This window comes from Patella vulgata, chromosome 7 (genome assembly GCF_932274485.2).
Source record: "Patella vulgata chromosome 7, xgPatVulg1.2, whole genome shotgun sequence".
NCBI lineage: Eukaryota > Metazoa > Mollusca > Gastropoda > Patellidae > Patella > Patella vulgata.
The window spans coordinates 38,401,891-38,417,088 of record NC_065885.2 but is presented as its reverse complement, the minus strand read 5'-3'; the positions used below and the strand labels follow the sequence as shown (position 1 = coordinate 38,417,088).

At 35.5% G+C, this 15,198-nt stretch overlaps 1 protein-coding gene across 1 annotated transcript in view; it reads left to right on the top strand.

Moving 5' to 3' along the window:
- Positions 1–712: 712 nt before the first annotated feature.
- Positions 713–15,198, top strand: part of LOC126828709 (deleted in malignant brain tumors 1 protein) — a 48,423-nt gene continuing 33,937 nt past the window's right edge. Inside the window, exons 1-2 of the mRNA XM_050558657.2 lie at positions 713–855; positions 12,592–12,685. Of these exons, the coding sequence (XP_050414614.1) occupies positions 795–855; positions 12,592–12,685 (155 nt within the window). The 5' untranslated portion in view covers positions 713–794. The remainder of the gene's footprint in view (positions 856–12,591; positions 12,686–15,198) is intronic.

Genomic DNA, 15,198 nt, shown 5'->3' with positions numbered 1-15,198 from the left:
AAAGCAAGTCTGTTGGGAGTTTTGATTTTGTTGCAAACACAAGGATTGTAACATGATAATACGAGTCAGGTGGTAATTATATCTATTAAAGTGGATTACGAAAAGTTACAACTGAACTTAAAGACCGAACGTAACGCTTATCCCGATGATACATGTAATTACTGAGGGAATATTTAGTAATGTAGCCAGATGGGTGGGGGCTAAGGGACCCGAACACCAATCCCAGCCTCCTACAATCACCCAAAATCCTGTAAAAAGTTTGTGCCACCCTAAAAAAAATTTAGAAAGTGGGAACCCCTCATCCATATAGCAAATTCTGTCTCCACTACTAGAAATAACAATATTGCGTAATCAGCCCACAGAGATTCCTAAAGTTCGTAATATTGAAAGAATGCAACTTGTGATAATTGCCAATATATTTTCAACTTTTGGATGCTATCAATTACACAAGATCTGTATAGTGTGTTTACCTGGTTGCTGAGACAGGTATCGTTTGTAAAATTCTTTCTCTAACGCACCAAGTAAATATTGGCTTGCACAGTCAGTCTGTGGTTTACACGCGCTCTTTCCTATTTCTTATTAGTCATATTAATAGATTATCCACCCCATGAAATTAGCCAACAAACAAAGTAAACACAATCAAAATCATATCCACCCACAAAAAATAAGTAAGCGTAAAAAAAACACGTCCTTCAACTCGGAAACAGCGACCTTGTTAGGCGGCCCACTACAATCAAATAAAATCCATCAACGCTTTTCAGTAGGTTTTATTTTCGACCTTGACTTCTGCCAACATGGCTGCCACACGAGTCGTCTGCTATATTTTGTTGATTACCTTAGTGGCTGTTTCGGAAGGTAAGCTTTAAATTTTTAAAAATATTTATCGTAAATATGTAAGGTTTCTAGATTGTGACTTTTTTATTCATATTTCACGAAAAACAATTTTGTACTGCATATTTTATCGGAGTTTTTCATTCGCACGTTAAAGATACCGGCAAATCGTGTGTCTACCGGTATAAAGGCCTACTACTATACATGGCTATTTACCTACGACTGGTAGTGGTTTACGCTGTGTAGAATTGAGTTATGCTAGAATTAGTAAATGTAATTGCTATATTACAACTTCCTTAGGTTACTAAGTATGATCTTTTTTCAAGAAAGCTAAAAAAAGATTTGATCGAAGGAAAGGTGCAGTTTGAACACGTGTATATAGGCCGGCATGTTTAATATTTAATGTATTACATACGTTTATATTATAGAATCGATTTTAACAGCAAAGAAAATAGGTGTAGGCAAAAAAATCAATCAGATGTTATAAACTTTACGTATATTATATATATATAGTATCAGTCTTTTACCTACTATATTTAATTTGGTTCATAAGTATGAGCCAACATTGAAGGGGCTCGTTTTGGTTCTGTAGGAGAGAAATGACATTAAAGGGGTTCGTTTATTTAGGAATAAAGACTGTTCTTTAATTGCAACACTGCGCAATGACTTTAAGCAGATTTACTGCAGTTGTTTAGTCTACTTGTCTAGCAATAATGATGAGTCTATTGTGCAGAATTGGGGTGCACGTTTATCGACTATTAATGCTAGGCGATTATGTTGTTATCCAGTCGTGTACACAAGAGGGACGTATTGTTCCTTGTCCGCAATCAGTTGGACGTTGACAATATATTACTATTCCCTGCTTAAATGCCCCCAGTGTTGATTTTATTCGTTTAAATCAGTTTTTATTGAATCGTATGGGTTTAAAATATAATGTAACAGTGCTATACGTCACGAATTGTCATTTGTTGTTCGCCAAGAGGCGTATCTATAAATTATTATGAATAACAGTTAACAGATTAGTTTAGTTTATCTCTAAATTTTATATATTAATTCTGGATAAAATTCACATTCGATTCCCACAGGCGTTATATGTTAATATATGAATATGCAATTAAAACTAATAGATTTATAATTAGCTGTATGCATCATATAATTGACAAGTGGTACATATAGATATTGTATATCAAGTCCGTGACAGATGTTTGTCCTGATTTCAATGTCCTGTTTAATAGTGACTGGATATGTTTGGGAAGTAAGCTTTAAATGACTTAGATAAGTGATGCCAATTTCGTGAAGTAATTGTAAATGAATTGAATATGATGTCATTAATTTTTAAAATAATTGTCAGTGAGCAAACCATAATTTCAAAAAGGACAAGACCCGCCTAAAGGTTCTCAAGTCGATAAATAATCAAAATAAACTAGATTAAAGTGCTTAATACCAATGATCTGAGGTTACCTTGACACCCATTATTATTAGTTTCAAATAGCAAGTTACATCTCATCGGCCATCTGTAGGCTTGTATCTTTATTTTGTTAAAATGTCATTTCGGTACAGTTTCAATAAACGACAAACCTGGTATTGATTAACTAAGTTTGCAGCTCAATGAAAAACTGCCAAGTTAAAACTTCATCATAGCTTTCCAGTGAAATTCCACTTTAACATTTAAATTTTCCCATTACTATCATAAAATATAAAAACAAGTGTTGTACCATATAAACATGTTGTCATTTCTCAAATGAAAGAGCGTGAAAAATTGTGTGTAGTTTCGGTTTGCTATTAGTGGTAGTGTAGGTAAAGTCTGTAATGAATGAATGAATGAATGGTGAAAAGAGGTCATACGAGGTCTGCAACTGTTAGACCCATAACACACACGGACACACAACTGTTTCAATAGAAGTTCTATTGACCCGATCCTCTTTCTTCAAACAAAATCTTTGTGTCAGTGTATTTTACTACAAGATTTACTTCTGTTTGTTAGATGTTTATCCTCATCAATAACAAGCTTACTGAATGTAGTATTTATACCTTTTATATTATGAGTTTGGGAGGGATAGATAAACCGTCGGTGAGCCTTTAACTTGAACTCTGTAGAGAAAAAAGGGAATGGACAATCGAATCTTATCCTTTTAGTTCTATATCCCCTCTTTGAGGATTAATTAAACTTTGGCCAATTTCTTATTATACAGATAGTAGTAGTTAATTTCGAGGTGACTATTCTATATTCGAGGTTGAATATATCTTCCAAACATGTAGGTAACGCCGGACTCGGAGTACGAAATTTCCGTTTTAGTATATTTTACGAGATTTAATAATGCTAGGTTAACTGGCCCAGCTCCTATACTACTAAAAGGTTCTAGTTTGTTGGCCATTACCCCAATGTTATCTTCTGTGTATCTCAGACTTCTTATAACCAAGTTTAAACCTCCGCGTAATCTCCCACTCTGTCGGTGATACTGTGTCTTTTCGGGCCTAACGTGCGGCAGGTTCGGAATCCATTACCGGAATACCTGGACAAAACAAACGAGGCTGGACAGGCGACTCCACTTCTTGCCATGTGCAGCCCAGAGATCGAATACCGACCTTATAGCCCACAACTGCTGCTATAGGTTACTATCTATATTGGGCGATTTCCTACTAATTACGTATTACACTGGATTACACGAAATAGAGTAAAGTTACAACTGATTACAGATTACATTACAACTTAATCTGTTGATCATAATGATAATGTTAATATTTACTGTCACTGTTTCTGCGCTTCTCACAATGCTCTGTCAACTGTTTTCTATCACGTTTGGCGTTTCACTGTCTGTATGGCAAGGGTACTGCATTGGACTACCAACTTCACCAACGGCATGCGTATTAATTCGGGGTGAAATTTGATTAAACTTGATGAATAGGTGCATTAATCTCCCAGTTGAAGAGTGATTGGAATATGAATAACTTGCATTTGGTCTCATAATCTGTTCACAAGAAAAATAGAACAACACAATACATATTTTCAGAATAAACAAATGATATTGATCGCTTTTACATGTAGTTTAAAAAGATATTCTTGTATATTTTGATTGACTCGCTAACCTGGAGGTCCCGTGGTCAATCCAAGTGATGGCCAAGACGTCGTTCGCATAGGACGAAACATTGAGGCCCCGCGTACACATTGACGTGTAGTGCCGATGTCCAGGCAAATTGGCCCGCATAGCACACTGTATGGCGTATACCCGTTTTCATTATCCCAGTCGGAGCAGAACAGTAGGACGTTAAACCCTATTTCATTTTTCGGAAAAGTGACTTTTCCATTTAAAATTTTGTTATAGAAATTCGTCTACAGGATAGTATAATTTGATTACAAGGTTCGGGTAGTAATATGACATCAAGCATGAATGTTTCCTAATTTATTCGTTTTAGTCAATGGGTGCTCATTTAACCAAATGTAACCCTTTGATCTCATAATTAAATTTGATCATATTTTCCGGTATACCCAACATTCAAGATATCCTTTAATATGGTCTATCAATTTTCATATGAAAGCATATTTAACGCTAAAATACACGAAGAATTGGATATAAAGTAAATGATTCTATTTTTGTAGCAATACACTAATAAACCCCCAAATTCTTGTATAATAATACATTTAAACTATGACTCAATGAATTTGGGTTGTTATTATTAAACGAGTGGACTTTTTATCTTTTTATCCCCATTGTTACAGTATAGCTAGCCTTTATCAGATAGATTTTAAAATAAGGTCACGTCGCTAGTTGCCTATGATTATTTATAAAACTAGCCTATATATTGATAAGGTTATGTAAAATATGAAAGAAAAAAGATAAAATATACCGATAACAATGGGTGAAATCACATCCGTTATTGTTGATCATCTCCTGACACAAATATACACAAAAGTTATTTGGTTCATTTGATATAATTATTCCCATTATAAAACTATTGGACACACTTGTAAATGAAATAGCGTGTTTTATGATATTTATTAGATCATAGGTTTTGTAAGCTAAAGCTAAAGAATAAGCTTATATTTTTGTACATAATGGACTAATCGCAACCAGGAACCGTTTTATGAAATTGCGCCCTTACGAGGCAGGGTATTATTATTATTGTATACTAGACATAGTTATAGTAGCACATATCTTCAGATTAATGATGTGATTCTGGACGGTCTATATAAAATACGTCTTCCCGACACTTGCTTTCAGGTCCTTTATTTACTGGATAATCTGATTCCTGACCCGAACACAAGAATTTCACTAAACGACAGCCTGATCTGCAAAACGAGAGAGACCAATAATTTAGGTCGTGAAGACCGTTGTACACCAACCAGTCCTAGAAGTGTTCAATAAGGGATAGTTGGATTTGTGATACGCATCTGATTGATCACAACCAACTGACGACATCGCCATTTGATATGCCAAGAACTTTTTACTAGACCAAAAGTTTCCTCGATTTACTTGCACAGCGGTGGTCTCGAAATACTTATATTTTTCATGATCCATAAATCAGAAACCAAATGGAAGACATTTGGTGTATATTAATCAGCCCCTGATTTATCTTTATCATAATTACTGGTATATCTATTTTATTACATGCCATACATGTGTTATATCTACAATTTACAATGTTCGTGCAGATCTGTTCATTACTCTTGACTAATTTTGACGTGTACGTGATGAAACCAGAATCATCTCAGATTGGTTCGATATTGACTCAAAAAACTGATATTCATTTCTTCTCCTATTGTCAAGAGTAAGAAGATTGTTTTAAAACCTATCTTGATAGTTATAGTCAAGTAAGGATTTTGTTAAAACCGCAATGAGTCAGAAGACAAATAAGGAATCATTTTCCTTTTTTAAATTTAACAAAGAAATAAACATTATCTTCTTTGATACACAATTACTGAGTTTAATACTAAGCGACGTTTCGACGAGGATACTCTCGTCTTTATCAATCAAATGATACAGGTATGTGAATAGTAGGCAAATATATACAGAATATGCAACAAAATAACAATCAAATACAATTAAAACTTAGCACCTTTGATTAGGGGGCCATTTACAACTATACCTACACAGCGGAAACTCTTACAGGGATTAAAAATGATCAGGGGAATCCTATTATTTATAAAGATCGATGTATTAACACTATTAATGGGAAACCAATTAACCTGAGCTATAGATAAACAATAATTTAAAGAGAAATATATTGTGTTGAAACTTTAAACTATAATGCCATTTTATTCCAAGGGTCTTTATTAAAGAATGAGTGTTTAGGTTTTTGTGAAATTATGATTGCTACAATTAGCTCACGCCCGGGATGTCGTTTGTAAAATTATTTAATTTAGAAGACCATATATCCCTTCCTCGTTCTGGTATTTCCATTTAATTGACTTGACTCTATGATTTGTATTAATATCTCGTTTATTATCAATAGAGTATTAGAGATGTCGGTGTGTCTGGTGGCATTTTATATTAATGTCATCATGATACGTTTCATAATAAATAGCCCACTAAAAAATCTTAAAGATAACACAGAAATATTACCCATTATTTGTACATTATTTGTAACTTTTTTCCCAGTTAATATGCAAATTGTTGGGCGTTTCAGCTTTTGTAGATTATAATCTGTGTTATCTATAATGCAGTTAAACGTTGCTTATGATTCTAGTGTCAGCCATTTTGACGGTATTGCCTTCCACTAATCAGCTTCTGTATCTGAAATCCAAGTGTATACAATCACCCCCCATCATATTCGTATCTTTAGCACCTAGTAACACTTCTCTTATATTTCTCATAGCTGACAATTGATATTGTTGGTACGTATGTTAAAATGAGTAAATGCCGAAAAAAGGAACCATTTTAAAAATCTCTTTACTTTTGTCTGCGAGATGAATTATAAGTTCATAATAATACCAACAGTGCATCTGCGTTTCTCAACTTCGTGATTATTGTCAGAATTAGCCTCCTGGTGTTGAATTTTGTGCTTAAGTACTCATCTTTGGACTAAAGGCATCCAAGTGAATGATAATCATCGGCACCAAGAAAAAGTGTGAGGGACGTTTCAAAGGGGAAAACAACAATAAAGTTTGTCCTATTTTACGGACAGGAGTGTATTTTGTACATTATCAGGAATCTTTGTGTTGATAATTTTGATCCATATTTTTTTTACCAGTCCCAGGAAGGTGTCCTACGCACTACTCATTTTGTTATTCTCGTTGTTCTTCTTGTACTTGTTGGTTTTCGATTTTCGATAAAGGACCAATTGAAATACGACCCACAATGAACTAGGTATACCTGTTCCTCGTTCAATTGCGTATCGGTTGACGGAGATTGATGTACTTTGATATTTCCATATTTACGTCACAATTTCAAGATTACGGCGATGACGCCATGCTCGGTGCCTGGCGTATTTGTTATTGTTATTTTCTTCTTTGAGTCGCTCTTTATCTGCTATACGAAATGATGATCTGTGTGAGAATTAGTTGGGGCCTATAAAGATGTAAGAATGCTCTAAACTTCTGTATAAGCTTCAGTTGATGAAGTAATATGGCGTCTGTTGGCATGAATTATACAAAAAAAATCTGCAAACTGTTTTATATAACTGTTAAACTAAATCATTTCACATGTTATGTATATTACTGTAAACAAGAAAATACTGTTATTGTTCATTAGTACACAATTTCAGAAATATTATTACAAAAAATAACAGTTTATATAGATTCATAACTTGGCATATTTTATTTTTTTACTTCTTTTAGCCTCTCTGTATTCATTTAGTTTATCATTGTTTGGTGAAGATCATTTGAACTTTTAACATAATCAGTCTGCCCAGTTGGAGTCGATGCCTCGTCTTTTTGGGTGGAGTTAATGGAGTCATCAACTAGAGATGAGTCAAACGTCACTTTTAAAATCTTTAATTTACATGGAGTAGTCTATTTTTGTGTGACTGCACAATCTAAATCTATACCTGTATGGCTAGGGTGTACCCGTATGACTAAGATATATAGAAATGTACCGACATTATAACGACCCACATGCTTCTGGAAAACTGATGATGAAGACGTATAGCGTTAATTACGAGACTTTCTCTGGTCATTTAGTATGATAATATGATGGTATAGTTGTACTTATTGAACTGAAACTCGTTCTGAAAGTCAGTTAACATGTTAAACAGGTTATTCACATGACGTTCATAAAAACATGAATCAGCCTCTTTAACAAAAAATATTTATGAATGTAACACATTTAAACTTTTATGTCACCCGAGTATACTTTGGTAGGTAGAATTCAACGAAACGTTGGAGGATCAATACCGTTGTCAAATTATAGATTCTTGCACCCCCTCGTGATTTACATGTAAATATTGTTCATATAATGTTAGTCTTAAAATTACCAAAATCAATTTTCCCACTTCCAAAATGTTCACCATCCTCTCTTCAGTGGTCTCTTACGTTGAAACCGGCATAGGTTTGCATTCCCCCAATCCGTTAAGATGCCAAGGTTTTCGGGTTCTTTTCCGTCATTTTTCAAAATCTTAAGCTGAAATTTTATCCACACTACGGTTAGATACTGATGAAGTTCGGGTATCGTCATGGTTGACCCAACTTTAGAGGAATCACGCTTATAGACAGTTTTTTGGATCGTTTTTCCTGTTGTGCTTCAAGATATGAACTCAAATATGTACCTTATCACATTCAGTCATGATTTATTAAGAGTACCTCGTTTTAAAGATTTTATGGAGGTTTTAACAATACTTTTAGAAAGTTGTTGTATGGCTTTATGTCTACTTCCACCCAGGATGATATCGCTTATTGTGCCCCTTTTAAATGAAGGAACGTTATATTTGAACACCTTTAAAACAGACATGTCATCAACACTTTTGGAGTTTAATTCCCCACCTTTTCATTTAGAAATGTAACAGCAATTGAGAAATTGTCACGAAAACTATAACGACGAGAATTGCCAGCGGATGGGTTTGAAAGGTTCACAAAATTTGACCTCATCTATAGGTCAATAAGGTGTCAGTGACATTAGGACATAAGGTGTGGGTCACCAGATGTCGCCATAAGTACTGGGAAATATGACCAGACTGACGGGTGTTATACACTGTTTCAAATATTTGATACTTGTCATTGATTTGTTAACATGGTGTTGAGATAATCACATTACTGGACGCAATGATCAGGTTTAATTGTCATTTGATACGTTGATCGTGTTAAACGACCTAATGAGAAAGAGAGTACAGTGGCAATCATCTTGTCTATTTTAGAACATTTGTTTGGTTTTGCGTTCCCTCTGTATGATGATATTGGCACAGTGGCGGAATGTATAAACGTAAAGATATAATGAGTTTACTGACTTTTAAGATACCAACTACTTTTGTACTACGGTATTATTTAATTAATAGGGCACTCTGACATCTTCAAAGAAAACTTAATTTATCACGTATGACTGTCATTCCAACGGTTAACCCACGCAGCGTCAAATTTCCACATTTCAGTGCATCTTGCCAAGGCTGCTCAGATTTCTATTTACTCCACGCGCGTCTATATAACATTTAAATGTAACACCGCCAAACGCACCCCATCCATTCTCCCCCCGAAACTATAATATGAAATATATAATATCTGAGTCCAAACTATCAACCAGACGGAAGTCAACTCGGAGAGAGGAGAAGCTTACACTACCTAGAACACCTGATGCTACTTTTTATTTATTTGGGAAGATCCCCTTGAAAGCTGCAATTATCCTGATGTTGACTTCTTTGGTAAAGCACCGTGTATGATGTACCTGCTCTTTCTGGAACACTCGATATCACATCTCTTTTATAAGGGAATTTCAACACTTTCTCTTGTAACTTTTATGAATGGAAGGGGTCCCGAAGTATTTAAACTACTGTATTTATGTTTTTGACTATGATGGGAGGGGTACGAAAGTCTTAAACTCAAACTATTGTTTTTATGTTTTTGACGATGATGTATCTGTAGCTATATAAACAGTAATAATATTCAGAGAATGCTTTTGGTGAGATATTTGAGGGATGTTCCTACTGTTGTCTAGTTCTTATAGTCTACTTTTGGTGAGGCAATTACAGGATGTTCTTACTGTCGTCTACTTGTTATGGTCTTCTTTTGATGAGGCAATTACAGGAGGATCTTACTGTTGTCTAATTCTTGTACATGTAGTCTACTTTTGGTGAGGCAATTACAGGATGTTCTTAATGTCGTCTAGTTGTTATGGTCTACTTTTGATGAGGCAATTACAGGATGTTCTTATTGTCGTCTACTTGTTATGGTATTCTTTTGATGAGGCAATTACAAGACGTTGTTATGGTTTACTTTTGATGAGGCAATTACAGGATGTTCTTATTGTCGTCTACTTGTTATGATCTACTTTTGGCGAGGCAATTACAGGAGATTATTACTGTCGTCTAGTTGTTATATGGTCTACTTTTGGTGAGGCAATTATAGGATGTTCTTATTGTCGTCTACTTGTTATGGTCTACTTTTGGTGAGGCAATTACAGGAGGTTATTACTGTCGTCTAGTTGTTATATGGTCTACTTTTGGTGAGGCAATTACAGGATGTTCTTATTGTCGTCTACTTGTTATGGTCTACTTTTGGCGAGGCAATTACAGGAGGTTATTACTGTCGTCTAGTTGTTATATGGTCTACTTTTGGTGAGGCAATTATATGATGTTCTTACTGTCGTCTACATTTCGAAATCGTAGTGAGTTGTAAATAAGAAACAGAAACGGATTAAAATGTAAGTTAGGGTAGCATGCATATCCCCGAACACTTCATCAGTGTGAGTAAAATGGAAAAGGGGTTGAAGTCTCGTGAACTTTCCGAACGCTAAACGTCGCTGTCAATATTCCCAATGTCAAAATGAACAAAGTACGTAAAGGTCTCCACCATTAAGTCTAAATTGTTATCGTTCTCAGGGATCCATAATTCGACTAGAATTCGTACATGCTACAAGCAATCAAATAATTTTTTTTATGATTTTCACGTTACATGTACTAAACAGCAAATCATTCTAGAAAACGAATTACTAAATGGATCAAAGCAATTTTTTTGTGAACAGTATATTGACACATTAGTGATTAATTCATCACAATTCCAAGACATTACCTGATAGTTTAGAGTCTGTACATCAGTATTTGGTGTGTCCACCGCGAGTGTCAATAACAGTAGCGCAGCGTCTGTACATGGAGTGGGCCAGACGATTGATGAACGCCATTGGCACCTGGAACCACACTCTCAGAAAAGCCTGGCGCAATCCGTCGGCTGTGTTTGGTCTCGGTACGACGTTATTAACATCCCAAAGATGTTCAATCGGGTTTAAGTCCGGACTAAGGGCTGGCCAGTGCATAACGTTGACACCGTTCTGCTGTAGAAAGTCCCGTGTGGACACGGGCGTTGTCATGCTGGAAATGTTGTTTCGATAACGTGCGAAATGTGGTATGACGTAGGGTCTGACAGCTTGATCGATGTAGCCTGGTTCAGGCCGATTCCACCCCAAACCATTATGTTTGGACCTCCCCATGAGTCTCCTGCTATCTACAGTTGATACGCAATACCGACTCTCATCTGTAAACACAACAATTCATCATTGCCTGTGTCGCCAGTTCTGGTGTTTTGGGGCAAACTGTAGACGTTCACGTCGATGGCAAGGGGTGAGGATCGGTCCACGGTAAGGTCTACGGCAATGGGTGTTCTCTCTCGTGAGACGTCGGCGCACTGTATCGGTCGGTACTGATGGGTCTTCCGTGTGTTCCCACTGTCTGACTTGCTGTCTGAGATGCCTGTGTGAAGGTATTCTGCTCGTGCTGTCGCACAACATGGCGGTCTTGTAGCCTTGCGGTAACCCTTGATCTACCAGTTCGGGGGCGATCATCCGTGGTGTTGGTGACCCGGAAGCGTTGCTGAAGCCTGTAGATGGCTCTAACATTGACCTGGAAGTGATTGGCAACGGCTTGGGCAGTGTGGCCAGCGTCGAGTCTTCCAAGCGCCTGGTTCCTCTGAGCTGTCGTGAGTCGTGACTGACATGCTGCTGATGTTGTAGTGTGAATGAATTAACCAGGTATGGGGGTGCATTTTATAGGGCTGGTCCCGGTGAACAGCACGCATAGCATGAGTTACATGAAAATCAGGGAGAACACATTACCATATCAGAAGTCAGGTTGCGTTTTTGAGAACATTTCCTTGGTTCAATTCTGTGTTTGGGAAGGAGATGTGGTCACAAATATACAATGAAAACATTTGGCAAGTTTTATGCAATGCCAACATACCAACCTGACGTTTCTTTTGCTGCTTAGTATATTAATGTAATGTACTTTCTATAACCACTGTGTTTTACCAGTGACATTTATCCTCTGAATCCTATACGCGTGGAGGTTAAAATTCATATAATTCCCTTTCAAACGAAAAAAAAATTGATTTGTTGATAAGTTCACGTGATCTGCTTACCGTTTATAAAGAAACGATTTCATACATGTATGTCAATGTACTATAGCTAAAGAAAATATAAAACAAAACGCAATTGCCACGTGAATATAACGAAAGTGTGCTTCTTGATAGGTACTTTGCTTTAGTTATATGTAAGTAACTGATACACATAGTAACTTATAATATATTGTTACTTAAACAACCTATACTATATTTATCATATCTATATGACTGTTTATTTATGTCGACTTCCACACATAGTTTATTTTACTGTTTATTTTCTCTTTCTATAGGTACAGAATGTCGACACGATACTTATGTCGAATTATCAGCCAACTCAAAATCCAAGTTTATATACTCACCAAACTACCCGGAACCCTACCCAGCGTACGTACTTTTTTTTTTACATTTATTTGAATAAATCTGTTAAGGGGGATCGGGGGGCTTATGTGATCACCGACGATCGGTTATCTTCACAATATCAGATGAAAAATACTGCGATGTTTTCACCATTGACTGATTTATAGTTGTTTATCTTTTAACTGTAATATGCACATACAGTAATGCACCTATTGCTGGCCGCATCCAATCAACACCCTTAGGTCATTAGATCGTGGTCTTAACATTTTGTTTATTGTAAACGATGTTCTGTTGGACGGGACTTGGGAACGTTTAATATTTAGATTGTATGCAAAATTTGAGGTCCATCCCTCGATATATTTCTATTTACTCTAAATCAGTATTATGGTGATAATGATGTGTTGATTTATATGAATTCTAGTTCGTTAGTAAACCCCTGATTCGTCAACTATTTAACTATTGCTGATGTTTTAAATATTTTAAAATCAGAGGACTATTGCTGATGTTTTAAATATTTTAAAATCAGAGGAATATGTGTTGATACCCTCATATCAGTCAACGTCAACACTACACAAACCGTGTTATTTCAAGGACCAACATTATTATTGTAGATCTTTATTTCAAAAATCGCTTGCGCCCAGGTATCTTCAGGTGAATACACGGAGAAAGCCCACATTTCAATAACACCCCAGTATTGTGAGAAAGTATTTTGATTTGACCAATAAACCATTAAACCCCATTTTCTTTATCTGAAGACGTAGAAATGAAATTGCAAAATTTATTTTCGGCAGTTATTTAAAGACCCTCCCTCTTAACGTATCCTTCCTGTATTGCCCATAAAACAATTAACCATTCATTAATAATCTAAATGATTAATTTCCCATTTGCTAATTATCTGAATCAGCATTATTCAATTAAAAATCTTCTGAAAACGACTTGTCTGACCAATATATTGTGTGCAATAATTTAGTGGTGCTTGTAACACTCATACATGGTTTTAGGCTTATAACATACCAGCGTTAAGTAAATACTTATATGATAACTTCAAAGAACATCTTAAGTATTGGGGATGCGGTTTTGTTCTCAATATAGTTTTTCAAGTCGCGAGTTCAAACCAAAACAAACACTGAACGCGATTGTCATTTTGCTTGTGTAAATGAAACGACTTTGTTCATGCTAAAATTGGGTTTTAATTTTGTCTCCAGATATGATTACATACTTTTGACACTCAAACCTTTTGTAATTTGTTTCTATGAATTCAGATTTCAAACGTGTTAAACATTAAAATAAAATCACACACATAAAAGTTCAATGCCCCTTCGTGTCTGATAGAATCTACTGTTAAACTCTACAAGTTATTTTCAGATAGGGTACTCAGAGGGCAGACACAGTTTGTATATGGGTGGTATCATTGTTACACCCCACCCTCTAAAAAATCATTTCAATACGTATAAGAGGAGGAAGGAAATTGGATTTAGCATCCACTCACTACGCCGTAACAGGGTTTATTCTCTTAGTTTAACTCTGAAAGGGGTTGTTTAAAATTTATAGTGGTTTTAAATGTTGCCACCAGAATGATTTTTATCCATAAATATATCACCCCACATCCACCCGTATAAATTCATCTAAATCAGTTTCAAGTGGTATTCATTAATATGAAGATCTAAATGATCAATTAGACGGAAATTCCGGATATAAATCTCGAAGTTTACCTCTATCATTTCAGTTTCTATTATATAGAATATTCACGTCCTCTCTTAACATTGAAGTGTAAGTAGTGATTAATGTAAAAGTACAAGGTACAGCCCAAATTTAATTGTATTTCGGTAAAAGTGAATTGTCCTCACATATTCTAACATTAATTAAAGGTCGGGGTGTTATTCCATCCTCGCAAAACAAAAATACTCAATACCATCCACTCGACAATAACCAGGTCAGTTCGGGACTAACATATTGGATTGGATGAAGGGATCTTTAGCAGTGGGAATAAATATATGCAGACCTATTTGTCGTATAGTACTATACACTTTAAAAAGCCGTAGGAATTATCATCAACGTTTAGCACCAATTTAACATTTTGATAAAGAACACCCATTATTATCCGATTAACTCGTACTACTTTAATCAGTGGGGTCATGCCAAGTATTAATACACACGTATCTCAAAATGAATGCAGAATGCATAAATAGACAAAACAAAAAATAATCCAATCTCAGCACATTTAATACATGCTGCAACAACCATGCTGTTGACTATTTGCCAACTATATTCAGCGTTCAGTGTTTATTTTTTCCTTCTCTCCAGAATAATTTAAGATGATGTATTAGTATATATATCTATATTGGTATATGTATATAGACACGATGCTTCAAAGATAAACCAGAAACTATCAAATTGTATATTTATGACTTAATAGGACTAGCCACCCGTGAAAAATACATATAAGATATGTATTTTACTTCAGTCATTATTTTTCAAATGAGTGCAATGGCCAATATAATTGCATATTCCTTTTGCAGTTGGTCTTTGGCAATGAGTTT